Raw genomic sequence first — 13,999 nt, forward strand, 5'->3', positions numbered from 1 at the left:
TTTGCTAATTTGAGTGTAAGGGCCCAGGTCTGATGCTGACAACATTGCTGATTTTAATTTCAAAGCAATCATTTTCAATGCACAATTTCACCTTAAGTTAGGAAATTCAACTCCACTTCTATTAACTTAAAATATTTTAATAATTCCACTTTAGTTTATTTTATATATTATTTTAATTATACTAATTCTGTATTTTACTGTTTTCAAAGAGATTCTAATAGCTAAATAATTTTTTGTTTCTTATTTATAGACGTAAATTTTATGGCCTAATAGTTTATAAATTAATTTTTCCCAAGAAAATTATTTTTGTCAACTGTGTGCTTTTTCAAATGTTATTGTGCTAAAGGCACCACTACAGTAGATCCCACGGAATGTTGAGCCACCATTCCTACGAAAATATCATAACTTTGCTTCAAAGAAGTTCCTCTTACTCAATAAATTATTTACTCAGCAATCTAAAATTGTTTTTTGAGTACATACCAAGTGTGGGGCTCTAAGCAATATTTTTGGAAGACCATAAAGATGAATAAATCTTACCTCCTTAGAGGTTTAAGTCATATAGGCATACACTATGTATACTAAAGGTAATATGGCATAGAATATAAGGAAGCACTGGAGCTCAAAGGTAGAAGCAAAGAGTGCTTCTGGCCAGGACAAACATGGAGAGTTTCTTGGGTTGTATCTTGAAGAATGAACAGTATTTCATAAGCTTGAAATTTAGGGCCGGCCCGTGGCTCACTCGGGAGAGTGCGGTGCTGATAAGCTTGAAATTTATAAGAGGAGAGTATTTCACGCAGAGCAAATGTGGGGGTGGTGAAAACATGACATGTAGAAGCCATGGCAAATAGTTCAGTTTAACTAGAAAGGTATGTTAGTGCCTAATTGTGAAATTATTTAATATTAAAGTGTTTAGATTTTATAAAGTTGGCAATGCTCCAAGGTGCTAATATAATAAAATAAGGCTTAATCTAAGATAAAACTGGCATTGTTGTATAGCATATATTGGGAGCTGGGTGGGAAGAAATGATGGCATGGCTAAGATTTGAGAGATATTTCAATGAAAAAATCCAAAGACATGGTAATATAGCATGACTTGGAAAAAAGAAAAGTAAAAAATGCTTTTGGGTTTCAAGTTTGGATTATTGTGAGGATGGGAATAGCAGTATAGAGAGAGGGACAGTTAGGAAGCATATTTTTTTAAGGGGAAAACTCATTAAATTTTTAAATATAATGTTGGGCCTAGCCGAGTTTCAGCAACCAGCTAGTTATCACTGCCACTCCTTTTACTGCACATGTATATCATGATTTAAATTTGTATATGAGCAATGTTTTTAGATATTAAAAGCAAATAAAAGCAAGCTTTGTTTTTAAGGTATATTTTATTTTGTTTTTTAACTTGTGTTTCAACAGGAACAATATAAACAGACATTCCCATCACAGTTAAAGAAACATGAGTCATCTAAGAGCCTGAAGAAGGTTATTGCAGCTTTGTCAAATCCAAAAGCAACTTCTAGTTTACCAGCACATCCAAAACAAACATTAGAAGACAACCACCCTAATCCATTCTTGACAAATGCACTTTTAGGTAATCACCAACCAAATGGAGTTATTCAAAGTGTCATTCAAGAAACTCCTCTAGCACTTACTACCAAAACAAAAATGCAGAGTAAGATTAATGAAAACATTGCTACTGAAAGTAGCGCCTCTTTTCCCTCACCTGTGAATTTGAGTACAGGAGGGAGAAGAACTCCTGGCAATCAGACACCTGTAATGCCCTCTGCCTCTCCCATACTGCATAGTCAAGGGAAGGAAAAAGCAATTAGCAACAGTGCAAACACAGTAAAAACACAGCAACACTCCCATCCTGCAAAATCTTTAGTGGAACAATTTAGAGGAACAGATTCAGACATTCCCAGTAGTAAAGATTCTGAGGATTCAAATGAGGATGAAGAAGAAGATGAGGAGGAAGATGAGGAAGACGATGAAGATGATGAGTCTGACGACAGCCAATCAGGTTACTTTCTATTTTAAAATTTGAAGTATTTCTCTAAATGCTATGTGAACCAAAATGTTCTAAAGAGCTTCTTGATTCACCATCATTCATTGGGTTTCAGAACACAGCTTTGTGCATTCCTATAATGAGCTGGTAAAGTACAGGTGTAACTGATACTGGAAATCCTAATTTAAATTCTCAGCTTGTTATTCATTTGATGTTAAACAAATAATAACTTTAAAATCAATATAAATGATGCATGAATTAAGAAATAACTTCATCAACCTGCTTAATGTAAGTTTCGTTCAGGACCACTTATTTGTCTCTTTTTTTTTCATCTCTTCTGCTGCTTGTTAAAATATATCACTAGATATTTTGAACGAAGGTAAAATTGTAGTTACAGTTGTTCAGAAGGTACCAAAAACTTAAATCCCTATGAATGTTCGTTAGTAACACAGAATTTATTAAATAACATATGCGAGTACTCCCAGATTTAATTTTGATTCACTTTCTAGTTTTTTTTTGTGAGGGGGAAGGATACTTCTTTGCATTTCTCTTTTCTTTATCACTCCTTTTCCATGGAAGATTTAAAACATAAAATCCAAGATAGCTTAAATTTTATACAAAGATGAAATACGTATTATAAAAGTTTGTGGATTTGTTACTGGTCAACCACAAATCCAACTGTAAATTTTCTAGCAGCCAATGTAAATAGGAAAATATAGTCAGTTATGCAATTTAAAGTATCTGTAAGTTAAAAACAAACTATTTGCTCAGGTTGAGAACAACTTTTCCCTATAATATTTTTTCCTGGGGTTCTCATAAAAACAATTTTGTATGATAGGTAATAAATATCAATATTCATAGCTTTCAAAAACTAGTTTTTATAATGAACTTCAATGTAGGCAAACAGTACCACACAAAACAGAATTTCACAAAAGCCATTGTTCTGGGAACCATTAGTATACAGGCCAAGCACTGGTCCTATGTTTTTCAAGTTTAACCCAGTAATTTTACATATCTAATGGAGTGGATGCATTATACATAGGACTACATAGCTAGAACAAACTTATATTATTAAATCACAAATTATCCTACACCATAATTATTTCTTTAAGCTTAGTTTTTTATGAATCCTGTGAAGCCTGAGAAGCCTGATGAGGTCTTGCATCTAAATAGAAAAACTGCAGCCAAAAAAACCAAGTTTCCCCTAGAAAATTTTCTTTTACCCCAAAGCCCAGATGAAAGTATGATAGTAGTTCCAGACTTCTGTTCGTCGTACTAGACTTAGTATATACTTCTTAAGTCATTGGAATCTGTTAATTTGAATTATCAATGATATTCCCTCTTTTACTTTAGTTTCTCCATTAAGTTAAAAGTGATTTTAAAGCCATTACGCAGAACTCATCATGTACATAGTGTTATGTGAGAAGAACCATTTTCTAATTAAAGCATTGAGTAAAACTGATAATTTTAAAGAATTTTGAGGATTTATAGTCTAGATATATTGTATTCAGATAGCTTAATATGATAGTAATTTTTACATTTACTCTTCAGGAAAGTTGCTCGTTTGAGTTCTCAGTCACACATGCTGGTTCCTGAACTATTCCATTTAGATACAAACTGCAAATTATTGGTGCTTATCTAGTTATAATATACAAATGCTTCTTTTACTTCCCAGAATCAGATAGTAATTCAGAATCAGATACAGAAGGATCAGAAGAAGAAGATGATGATGATAAAGACCAAGATGAATCAGATAGTGATACTGAAGGAGAAAAAACTTCAATGAAAATGAGTAAAACAACATCCTCTGTCACAAGCCCTTCCATGAGTCTCACAGGTCACTCAACACCTCGTAACTTCCACATAGCAAAAGCCCCAGGCTCTGCTCCTGCTGCTTTATGTTCTGAATCCCAGTCACCTGCTTTTCTTGGCACATCTTCTTCCACACTTACTTCAAGTCCACACTCTGGTACCTACACTTTATTTTTATTATTGTAAAGTAGAAGTCAAACCATAGCAAGCATTTTTGTTTATACAGTGTTCTGAAGATGATCTCATTGGAATCAAGTGTAACAGCTAGATTTTAGGTTGGCATTGGCTAAGAAAGGTCAGCATATATTTTCAAAGGATAGGACCCATTACCTGATCTATTCTTTTTTTTCCGTGCTTCCAGTTCAAGAATGTGATTGATGACAGCTCTTGATTTTATATCTTTTTCTGCTTTTGTGATGAGTTTGTGCTTCCAGAATATAGAATTTGATTGACAATTGGACTTTCTGTACTTTATATAAAAAGGTCACTTGGTTATTTAAGATGCAATTGTGTATCTGCCCAACATATGGCCAATGTCGTTTCAATTAGTGAGTAGCATCCTTATTCCATTAACATGCCACATCTATTTTTCTATTTGACTTTTTACAAACTTCTACAGGTCTTCATTAAAAGTTTCTACATTTAATATTTTAAAACTACTCTCTATTCTCTCATTCAGTAGCTAAGAAAATATAGATGTGTATAGTAAAATATTTTGTTAGTTGTTTTACTTGTTTCATTCACTTCTTGGCAATTTCCAGTTTTGCTTTCATTTACCAAAAACTAGTATGATATTCTACTAATTTTAGATTAATTTATTTGTATTTGTGAAATGAGTTCTTTGTCTTTGAAAAATTTGACTTATAATCCTATTCCTTTGTGCTTTAGGTTAAGTAAAACACCTAGCATTGTTTTTGACTATGGATGTATATGGACATAGAAATTAAATTGTCTTGGGCCGGCCCGGTGGCGCACTGGAGAGTGCGCCGCTTGGGAGTGTGGTGGCGCTCCCGCCGAGGGTTCGGATCCCATGTGGAGACCAGTTCCCGCTCACTGGCTGAGCGCGGTGCGGGCGCAACACTGAGGGTTGCGATCCCACTGCCGGTCCCCGGTACGGGCACGACACCGAGGGTTGCGATCCCGTTACCAGTCAGTAAAAAAAAAAAAAAAAAAGACAAAAAAAAAAGGAAAAAAAAGAAATTAAATTGTCTTTAAATGTATGAGCCAGCTGTTGAAATTTTTCAACATCTGAAAACTCGTATTTTCAAAGAAAACAATTATAAATAGATTTTTGAAACCTCTACTATTTCCCTCCTACTTCCCTAGCCATTTCTTTAATAACAAAATGAGAGGAAAGGTATATATATTTTTACCTTGGACTGTTTTTCTTTAGAAAGAAAAAACCAGTTATTCTGTCATTGAGACCAAAAGAAAAAAGAAAAAAGAAGAAAAAAATCCTCTGCCTTATACAGCGTTTTGTTGAAAACCTTTTTCTTTAGAAAGAAAAAACCAGTTATTCTGTCATTGAGACCAAAAGAAAAAAGAAAAAAATCCTCTGCCTTATACAGCGTTTTGTTGAAAACAATCTAAGAATAATGTATAATGGGTATGCCCCCAGTATGAATCTGGCCCTCACATCATGGGCATGAGGGTTGACAATTAGCTTTGTATCTCATGAATATTCTTAATAAATAAAAAATAATAATAATAAATAAAAAATAAAAATAATATATAAATTGCAGAAATTTATATATTATTATATAATATATATTATTGTTAAATAATCCAAGTAATTAAATATACTTTTTTAAAGAAATTAAATATACTTTTTTATTTAGATGAAAAAATTGTCATCTAAATAAACTAATCTTTTGTAATAACTGGTTGCATTTTCTTAAAGGCACTTCCAAAAGAAGAAGAGTAACTGATGAACGTGAACTGCATATTCCTTTGGAATATGGGTATGAAAAAGAAGGTTTTTCTTTTTGCTTTCCCCTAATATATTTATGCATGTTTGATGTATACTTGATTTGTCATTCTCTACTGTTAATAAAAGAAATGAATGCACCGCATAGTATTTATTAGAGCAGAAGAGCCAGAGCAAAGGGCAAAGAAGTTGATGTATCAGATAACTTAACTGAGATTAAGCTTTACTGCTTCATGGAGGTATGGCAGAGCTGGGATGGCATTGTGCAGCCAAGTGGGAATGTGACAAAAAACAAGAGCAAATAATATGGCAAAGGGAAGGAGAACAGTTAAGATAGTCAAAAGTTTTTATGAAGAGAGAATTAAAGGACAGTGAAAGCCACTTGGGTCAAAACTGAGGGACTCAAGAAGAGTTAGGCTAGAATGGTGTAATTTGAACTGACAGGTTTCAGACTGGATGTATGTGAGCCCCAAACACCAAAGAGTGAGGCTTACTTTATTCAAATATAAAACATCAGTACACGCTGACATGTTACTGAAAAAATCCGAGTACCCAAAGTCACGATTTCTAAAAACTTTAATGGAGTTTAATATTTGTAAATTGAGTCTTTGATTAATTTTTAGTTGAGTTAGCTAAAGATTTAATTTTAATAGTAAATGTATTTGGGTTTTATGATGTGGGGTTTATTTTTGTTCTCTTAGTATTTTTCATGATTTCTAAAGAGCATTTGTCTTTAAATTTTTTTAGTTTTTAAAAGCTTTTTAAAAAATTAAGTATGTCATAACCTTCATTTCCGTTATGTGTAGCTGGCAGAGAGAAACAAGAATAAGAAACTTTGGAGGGCGCCTTCAAGGAGAAGTAGCATATTATGCTCCATGTGGAAAGAAACTTAGGCAGTACCCTGAAGTAATAAAGGTACATACTTTTCACCAAATAACATACATTTGGTGCCTATTAAGCATGCTCATGTAAAAAAAAAAAGTGCTCTCCTGTCTCAGATAAAGTTCCTTGATACAAATATTCTCTTGTATGGGACTATTGTACTTAACCTAAATTGATCTCCTATAAATTCATAGCCCCTTGTTAGAATATGCAAAACATTAGTGTCCTGAAGCTAGCTATACGTCAAAGCTGGGTTGTAATTATTAAAACCTGAAGTGGAAAAATATGTGATTTTTTCAGTATCTCAGCAGAAATGGAATAATGGATATCTCAAGGGACAATTTCAGCTTCAGTGCAAAAATAAGAGTGGGTGACTTCTATGAAGCCAGAGATGGACCGCAGGTATCCACTTTTTAAAAAGTACAGTCTTTGAACCAAGAAGTAGTACCATAACCTAAATGAAGTAAATTTCACTACACTCTGGAGCATTGCCTTTTGTTAGTTAATTCATATAGCTGTACATATAGCTTTGTGGTAAACACTCACTAAGGCCTCAATTTACTATGTCTCAGTAACAAGGAGCTTTGAAATAGTAGATGTCTTTTTCATACTCAAGTAAATGTTTTTCCTGTTTATTAATTCAACTAATAATTTTACAGTTTATACAGGCATAAAAGTATCTGCATGTTCATGTGAAATATAGGAAAACATTAATCCCCTGAAAGATAGAACAGTTTTTTAAAAACTAATTCAAATAGGAAAACAACGTTGTTACAAGTTAATCCAAAAGAGGGTAAGTTTGCCTTAGATTTTTGGAAGGATCCTCTCCATTTGATGATGCTGCACTACGTGATCCATTTTGACAAGTTTGGTTTTGTTTCTTGTTTTGGTTTCTTTAAATTAGGTGACTGAAATTTCTGGTTTTGGCAGAAATTGAGTTTTTAAATTAATTATGCACATTTCTGAACATTTCACCACAGTGTCCTTTGAGCTGTGAGTTAAGTACATAGCCTCAGCAGCCAGCAAAAAGAACTCACCGAGAAGACTTCATTTCCTATGTTTTCCCTTTCGTCCTTACTTGTATTCAGCTGTATATGCTTATTATTCCCTTTAGCTTTATCAGTTCCATTTAAAAAGGACCTAGTTAAGGAGTGATGAGACCTATATTCTTGTTAATTCATGAAATAGTTTTGTTATTCTCAGTAACAAAATAATGCCCCCTTTTCCCAATTTCTTTATTTGCCAAACAGAGACAGTAATAATTACACTTCTGCCTCATAGGATTATGGCAAGGTTAAAATGACATCACATGCATGAAAATATTTCAGAAGGGTTAAAATGCTCAGCCAACTGAAGTGGGTATTTCTCTCTTTTGGCACATTATAATGCACAGAAAGACATTTTTTCCAGCAATTAATATTTTCTTTGTGAAATGGCAGGCTTTTCTGTTCTATTTTACCCTCTAATTTTATAGTTACAGAAATGAAAAGGGCCTTTCTCATTTTGTGTGAGGCTTATTTTGAGAGCTTAAAAGATTAAAGGAATTTACCAAGGTCACACAGCCTCAACAAGGCAGAGGTATAACTAGAACTCAACGTTTCTGAAAAATTATTATTTCGAATATATCATATAACTTATTATCCATTGTTGCCCTTGACTTTTTAAGGAAGAAGTTATGTCCAGATCTACTTTTCTCTTTACTGGTAATTCTAAAATGCCAAAATGTACTTATCTGAAGTTTAACTACTTTGTAATATTCTAGGATTTTCCTATTTTTATTTTTTAAACTTAAAAATATTTGACTTAGACTAAATCTGTCAACAGATTTTTAAAATGTTAGTAAACCAAAGTGTTATTTTACACACTCCATATATACTGGATCAGGTTTGTAGTCACAAAACATACTAGAAGGCAATGAGTTTATTTAAAAATTATTTTCAGAATTTGATTCATGTTATCATATTCATACTTGTATTATTTATGCCAAAGTATCTTTTTTTTTAAGTTCAATAGATTTTTGTTCTGAGAGCAAAGCTAATTGTTATTCAATACATAAAGGACTTTCAGTTTTGTATCAGTGATAATTAGACAATCTATAAATCCTTATTACATAGAACAGAATGTTCTTTGACATCCGTTCACTTTTTATTAAACATAATCAGTGTTTTGCAAATACATATTGTCTTGTTGAGATCAATTCCAATCAAGGAAATATGATGAATTACTAATGCCACAATATGTTAAGCTGCCAACATTACAGCAGAATGCTAAAAGAAAATATTAGCAATTTTTAGAGCACTTCTCTCAGTTAAAAATGAAAATTAGCAAATTGGAGTTGTTTCTAGATACTTTTAGAGAATAACGGTTAAAGGTAAGTAATCCAAAGAAGCATTTTAGTTAATTAATTAGAGATGCATGTAGCTGTAGAGCCATATGCATTTCTATATATGATTCACATGTATAATTAGGCATGTATATAATTATATAAGAAAATTCTATAAAAATGAACAATGATTATATATTTTTGTCGCAATAAATATGATGTGAAATAATTTTGATCATCCTATATTTTGTAGAATATGAAAAATATAGTTTGACACAAAGACACTATTACCATGTGGTGATGATGATATGTGTTTACAATATGCCTGCCTTTATACAAATTATATAAATAGTATGATGACTGAATATAAATTAAAAACCAAAACTGTGTATATTAAAATACTGTAAAGAAATGTGTCAAAACTTTAAAAATGGATGTAATGGTTAGTGGTACAATGGATCATTTTTTTTGCCTTCTACATTCTTATGTTGTTTTATATTTTCTAAAATGTGTTTGTATTAGAAATATAATATGAAAAACTACTTCCTATCTTTTAAAAATAAAAATTTCTACCCTTTGTAATCCAGTAAAGCTTAGAATTCATAGTTTTACAAATGTGTGGAGATTGTACATAATTATTTCCAAAGGTACAGCTACAGTTTTCCAAGCTTCATGTATCTATTTGGGTACTTGATAGCAAATGAAATGCTGTATGTGCTGATTCATTAGTATTCTGAATCACTTCCCTCATAAAACATTTTCCTTGGAAATATGTTTTCTCCATAATATTATTCTTTTTTCTCTTAAAACATACCCAAAAAACCCTCAATATTAGTTCCATACATTCTGATTTTACTTGAAACATTTCAAAAATTGTGCCAGTGGTATTCCATAGCTCTATATTTTGCAAGTGAAATTTAGGAGATAATTTCTGCTATTAGATAGTACCTGCAGTGGAAAATCATGGCTTCTTTGTATAAGTTAATCATTTGGGGGGTTTTTTGTTGTTTTGTTTTTGTTTTTTTGTGGTTGGCCAGTAGGGGGATCCAAACATTTGATCTTGGTGTTTCAAGGTGGTGCTCTAACCAACTGAGCTAACTGGCCAACCCCAAAGTTAGTCATTTTTGATTCAAGATATTTCTGGGCTTAAGATAATGATTATATATGTTTTAACAGCAAACATTTTTTGAAAATATTGACTAACTTTGTGTATAGTGCAATATGATGAGAGGTATAAGAGCTCATATGTATTGAAATTTATGTAAATTCATTATTAGCTGAAGGACAACAATCTAATGGTTACCTATACAGAAAGAATAAAGAAAAGCCCTAATTTATTTAAATAGGGTTACAAAAGAAATGGAGGGGAGCCTTTAATCTATTTATCTTCAATTTTATTTATTTTGGTCTACAAATGTGGTGAGAAAGTTGTAGAATGAGCTGCTTTTTAGCATCTACCGACGTAAATCCTTGCTATAGTGTCTGGCTATCTTCTAATGAATTTCTGCTAGCTGTTCTAGCCCCTTCGTAAAAGGTGTAAGGTAAACAGATTTTTTACAGACTTCTGTTCCATCACATTGTAAAGAACTTGTTGAACCTAATGTTTGTCATTGTTTTTATTTGTTTTATTTTTGATTGTCAGAATAATAGGAAGTATGATTGAGCTAGACAGATTTTGGTGAATATAAAATAGTGTTATTTTTATTTACCTAAATAGCATACTAAGGTAAAACTCATCCACATTTTCCTTAGGAATATATTCAGGCTTCAAAATAAATTGTTAATGGCAAAGATTATTTTGAAATATATTATGATCTACTTTGAAAACCACTTTTTGTGAGTGGTAGAAACAAAAACTTTAAGCATAAATATTATAAAAGTTTAATTTTTTTCAACCATAAAGTTGAGAAACATTTAGACTATTGAATGTCTATGGTATTTAAGCCCCCAAAAAACAGAGAAAATGAAAGATGCAAAGAAGAAACAAATTAAAAATGACTCAGTAAATGTTGTGTTCCTTCTGTACTTGAGATGTATTTTTTTAAAAAGTCTTTCTTCTTTTTAATGATATAAGGCCATAAGAAAAGTAATATGTTTATAGTCATTACTGAAAGAGCATTTTTTTCTTAGTCATTTCATCAATAAATACTCTTATTTATGGCAAATACTTAATATGCCAGGCATTTTTTCCCCCAAATAAAATTTTCCTAAAGGGATTTTTTTTACATAAAGAAAATCGTAAACACACCTTTCACTACAGAAATGAAGTTGAAAACCTGACTTTGAGGAAAAATTAGGGTTCATAGAGAAACTGAAAAGTACAAAAAAATGGAAGTTATGATCACTGGTTTAAAAAAGCTTATCCTCTGGGAAAGATAAAACACTAGGCACAATGCTGTCCAGCTAAAATTAGGGTTTTGTTAATAAAGAGTAAGGAAAGACTTCACAATAAGGCAGGCAACATACAGTCCTTGGCACAATTGTAATGCTGGTAATTATTTCAAATTAAGTAAAGAACAAAAGATTGGGAGTCAACAACCAGAGTTCTAATTCAACTCTGCTGTTAACTGTCAGACCTAATGCAACATAGTTGTGTGCACATGTGGACACTGAGAACATGAAAGATCAACACCAGAAATCTAAAAGTCTGGAAATTTATGTCACTGATCTACCAGGTAGGATTTTTGTGGCTAGGCAAGGCCTGTAGTAGGAGGCCAACTGTATGCATCCAAGTATGGAGCTGAGGAGGAGGTGTTGAATGTCATGACACTCAGAAGATAACCTACTATGAATAACTGGGAAGCATGGTCAGCACTGTGGAAACAGTTATATCAAACCCATCTTTCTCAACTGTTTTTAATAGATGACACCACTCTCCTCCCATAAATAACTGATCTTACTCTTTCACATCTTTAAAATGTTATTCAATGTACTGTATTAATAAGTTGTATGACTAGGATGGATTAAGAATCCCTAATGCCATAAAGTTTATAGTCTACCAAGCTCTTACTACCTACTTCTGGCATTATAAAGTAACTGAAAATAGACATAATATAAACTGTGAAATAAGTAAAAGGAAATCCAACAAAATTCTGATTTTTCTCATGATATTAATTTTTATATTTTTCTTAAAATACGAAATGTCAAATTTTGTCAAAAATATTTGATATTCCTGCTTTACTCATTCCCTAAGATTTTTCTTAGACTCCCAGCAGAATAATTCAGCATCCTATGCTACTTTGAAAAACTGAAGCCTACTTAATTCTCTCATCTGTAATGTAAATGCATATACGAGTATTATAGCAAGTCTTTAAGATGGATTCCCTTCTAGGTGTGATATTCTAAAAGTTTTATATGAACTAATTTTTTAGGAAGTAAAGGATTCTGAAAGTATACTTCCAAAGAGAAAGGTAGTAAAAGAAATTAACTTTGTTTACTTAAGCTGTGGTTAAATTTACTGAAAGTTATTTAGCCAAAAATCAGTTTGGTAAATGATCAATTTACTGAATGACTAACAGACCTTAAATTGTCAGAACAAATACCATAAATCATATTTAAAACATGCACCACATCTCATATTTTCCTACCAGAGGCAAGGACTGAGGTACCTACAGGTCCCAATCCAGAAAAATATGAGTAGTAGGGGAAAGTTCATCTATTCATTAATATAATATTTAGCATTCACGAAGTACCAGGCATCTCAAATGTTAACTTGGAAATTGACATTTAGTGACGCATGACTGCAAATCCATGCTGAAATTGCTGCATAAAGTCTTGGTCATATATTACAACTTAAAAAAATAAGTCTTCAGTAACTTGGCAAATAGATATTCAGTGAATTGGCTTTTAGTGGACTGGTTTACTGCATTTACTTATATACTGCTTTCCTCCCAAAATAAGTCAGCTTATAAGTATATAAAATCAAACAAAACAGAAACAGCAAAAGAAAAATAAAAACAAGGTAGGATATAAAATTGAAGCAGGAATTTGACTTGAGAACACATCCCATTAGGACCTAAACATGTTGCTGATAATTCATAAATTGACTCTAGCTGTCAGTGAAATGTGGGAAACCCAGTTAATTAGGCAACTCAGTGCCCATAAGATAAGGTGAAAACAGAACAGTTGCTCATGAAATGTTCAAGTATACTTTATAGTGTAATTTATGAAGAACAATAGAAATGTTGAAATAGGAAGATCATATTGAAATTAAATTTCATAATTTCTCTTGAATTTCTGAATACAGAAGACATTTAAAAATTAATTCATTTGAAATAAATGTGTTTTTTAAAGCTCTGTGTACTTTTTAAGTCATAAAAAATTTGAGGGAATAAATTTATTTGCCAGTTTTCTCAAGTATTTCTCTATCCTGTAACTTAACTTTGTTAAGGAAGAAAACCTCACTGCTATTTCCCTTTTCCGTGTTGCTTAGAGACTATTTCAAACCTTAATCACCTTTCTGGTCTACATTCAGGCTTTCCCCCTTCATGTCTGGACAGTCTTCCATTCCAGTCAGTTCTCTCTCCAGAAAGACCAATTTACCTTCCTTTCTCGTTCTAATTTTTATGCCCTAATGCAGACTCTCATAGTTGTTTATGGACAATTGAGACAACTTCCTGTCCCAACCTCTAAATTCTTCTTCCAATTCATTGCTACGTAGGGTGTTGTCCTTGGATCCCCTTGCATTAGAATACCCCGAGCCCGAGGTCCTTGTTAAAGATGCTGTTCCTTTAGGGGAAAGGACTGTCTCTAGCTGGCCATTAGATAATGTTATGACTTCTTCAGATTAAATGTCTCAACAAAAATTTAAGTAGTGGACACTCTATTTTAATAATTCATTGCAGTCTCCCAGTGTACTTTCACTTATCTCATTTACTTATTTACCTTGATTATTTTGCTCAGTCTTCTAAAATAAAACATTTTTTTCCCTTCTTTTTTCTTTCTCTTTGTAGTATTTACAGACGTGAATATGTTATTTGTTGAGGATATAAATTAGCAACTCTTGAAAGCGAAATTATAATAATATAATAACCTTAATCTTTCACCATCTCAATTG

General features: G+C 32.2%; 1 protein-coding gene across 1 annotated transcript in view; it reads left to right on the top strand.

Moving 5' to 3' along the window:
• Positions 1-13,999, top strand: part of BAZ2B (bromodomain adjacent to zinc finger domain, 2B) — a 110,603-nt gene that overhangs the window by 78,161 nt on the left and 18,443 nt on the right. Inside the window, exons 8-12 of the mRNA XM_008563981.1 lie at positions 1,411-2,014; positions 3,675-3,968; positions 5,712-5,772; positions 6,545-6,653; positions 6,921-7,022. Coding sequence (XP_008562203.1) covers positions 1,411-2,014; positions 3,675-3,968; positions 5,712-5,772; positions 6,545-6,653; positions 6,921-7,022 — 1,170 coding nt within the window. The remainder of the gene's footprint in view (positions 1-1,410; positions 2,015-3,674; positions 3,969-5,711; positions 5,773-6,544; positions 6,654-6,920; positions 7,023-13,999) is intronic.

The sequence above is a fragment of the Galeopterus variegatus genome, unplaced genomic scaffold, assembly GCF_000696425.1.
Source record: "Galeopterus variegatus unplaced genomic scaffold, G_variegatus-3.0.2 Scaffold178, whole genome shotgun sequence".
Lineage (NCBI taxonomy): Eukaryota > Metazoa > Chordata > Mammalia > Dermoptera > Cynocephalidae > Galeopterus > Galeopterus variegatus.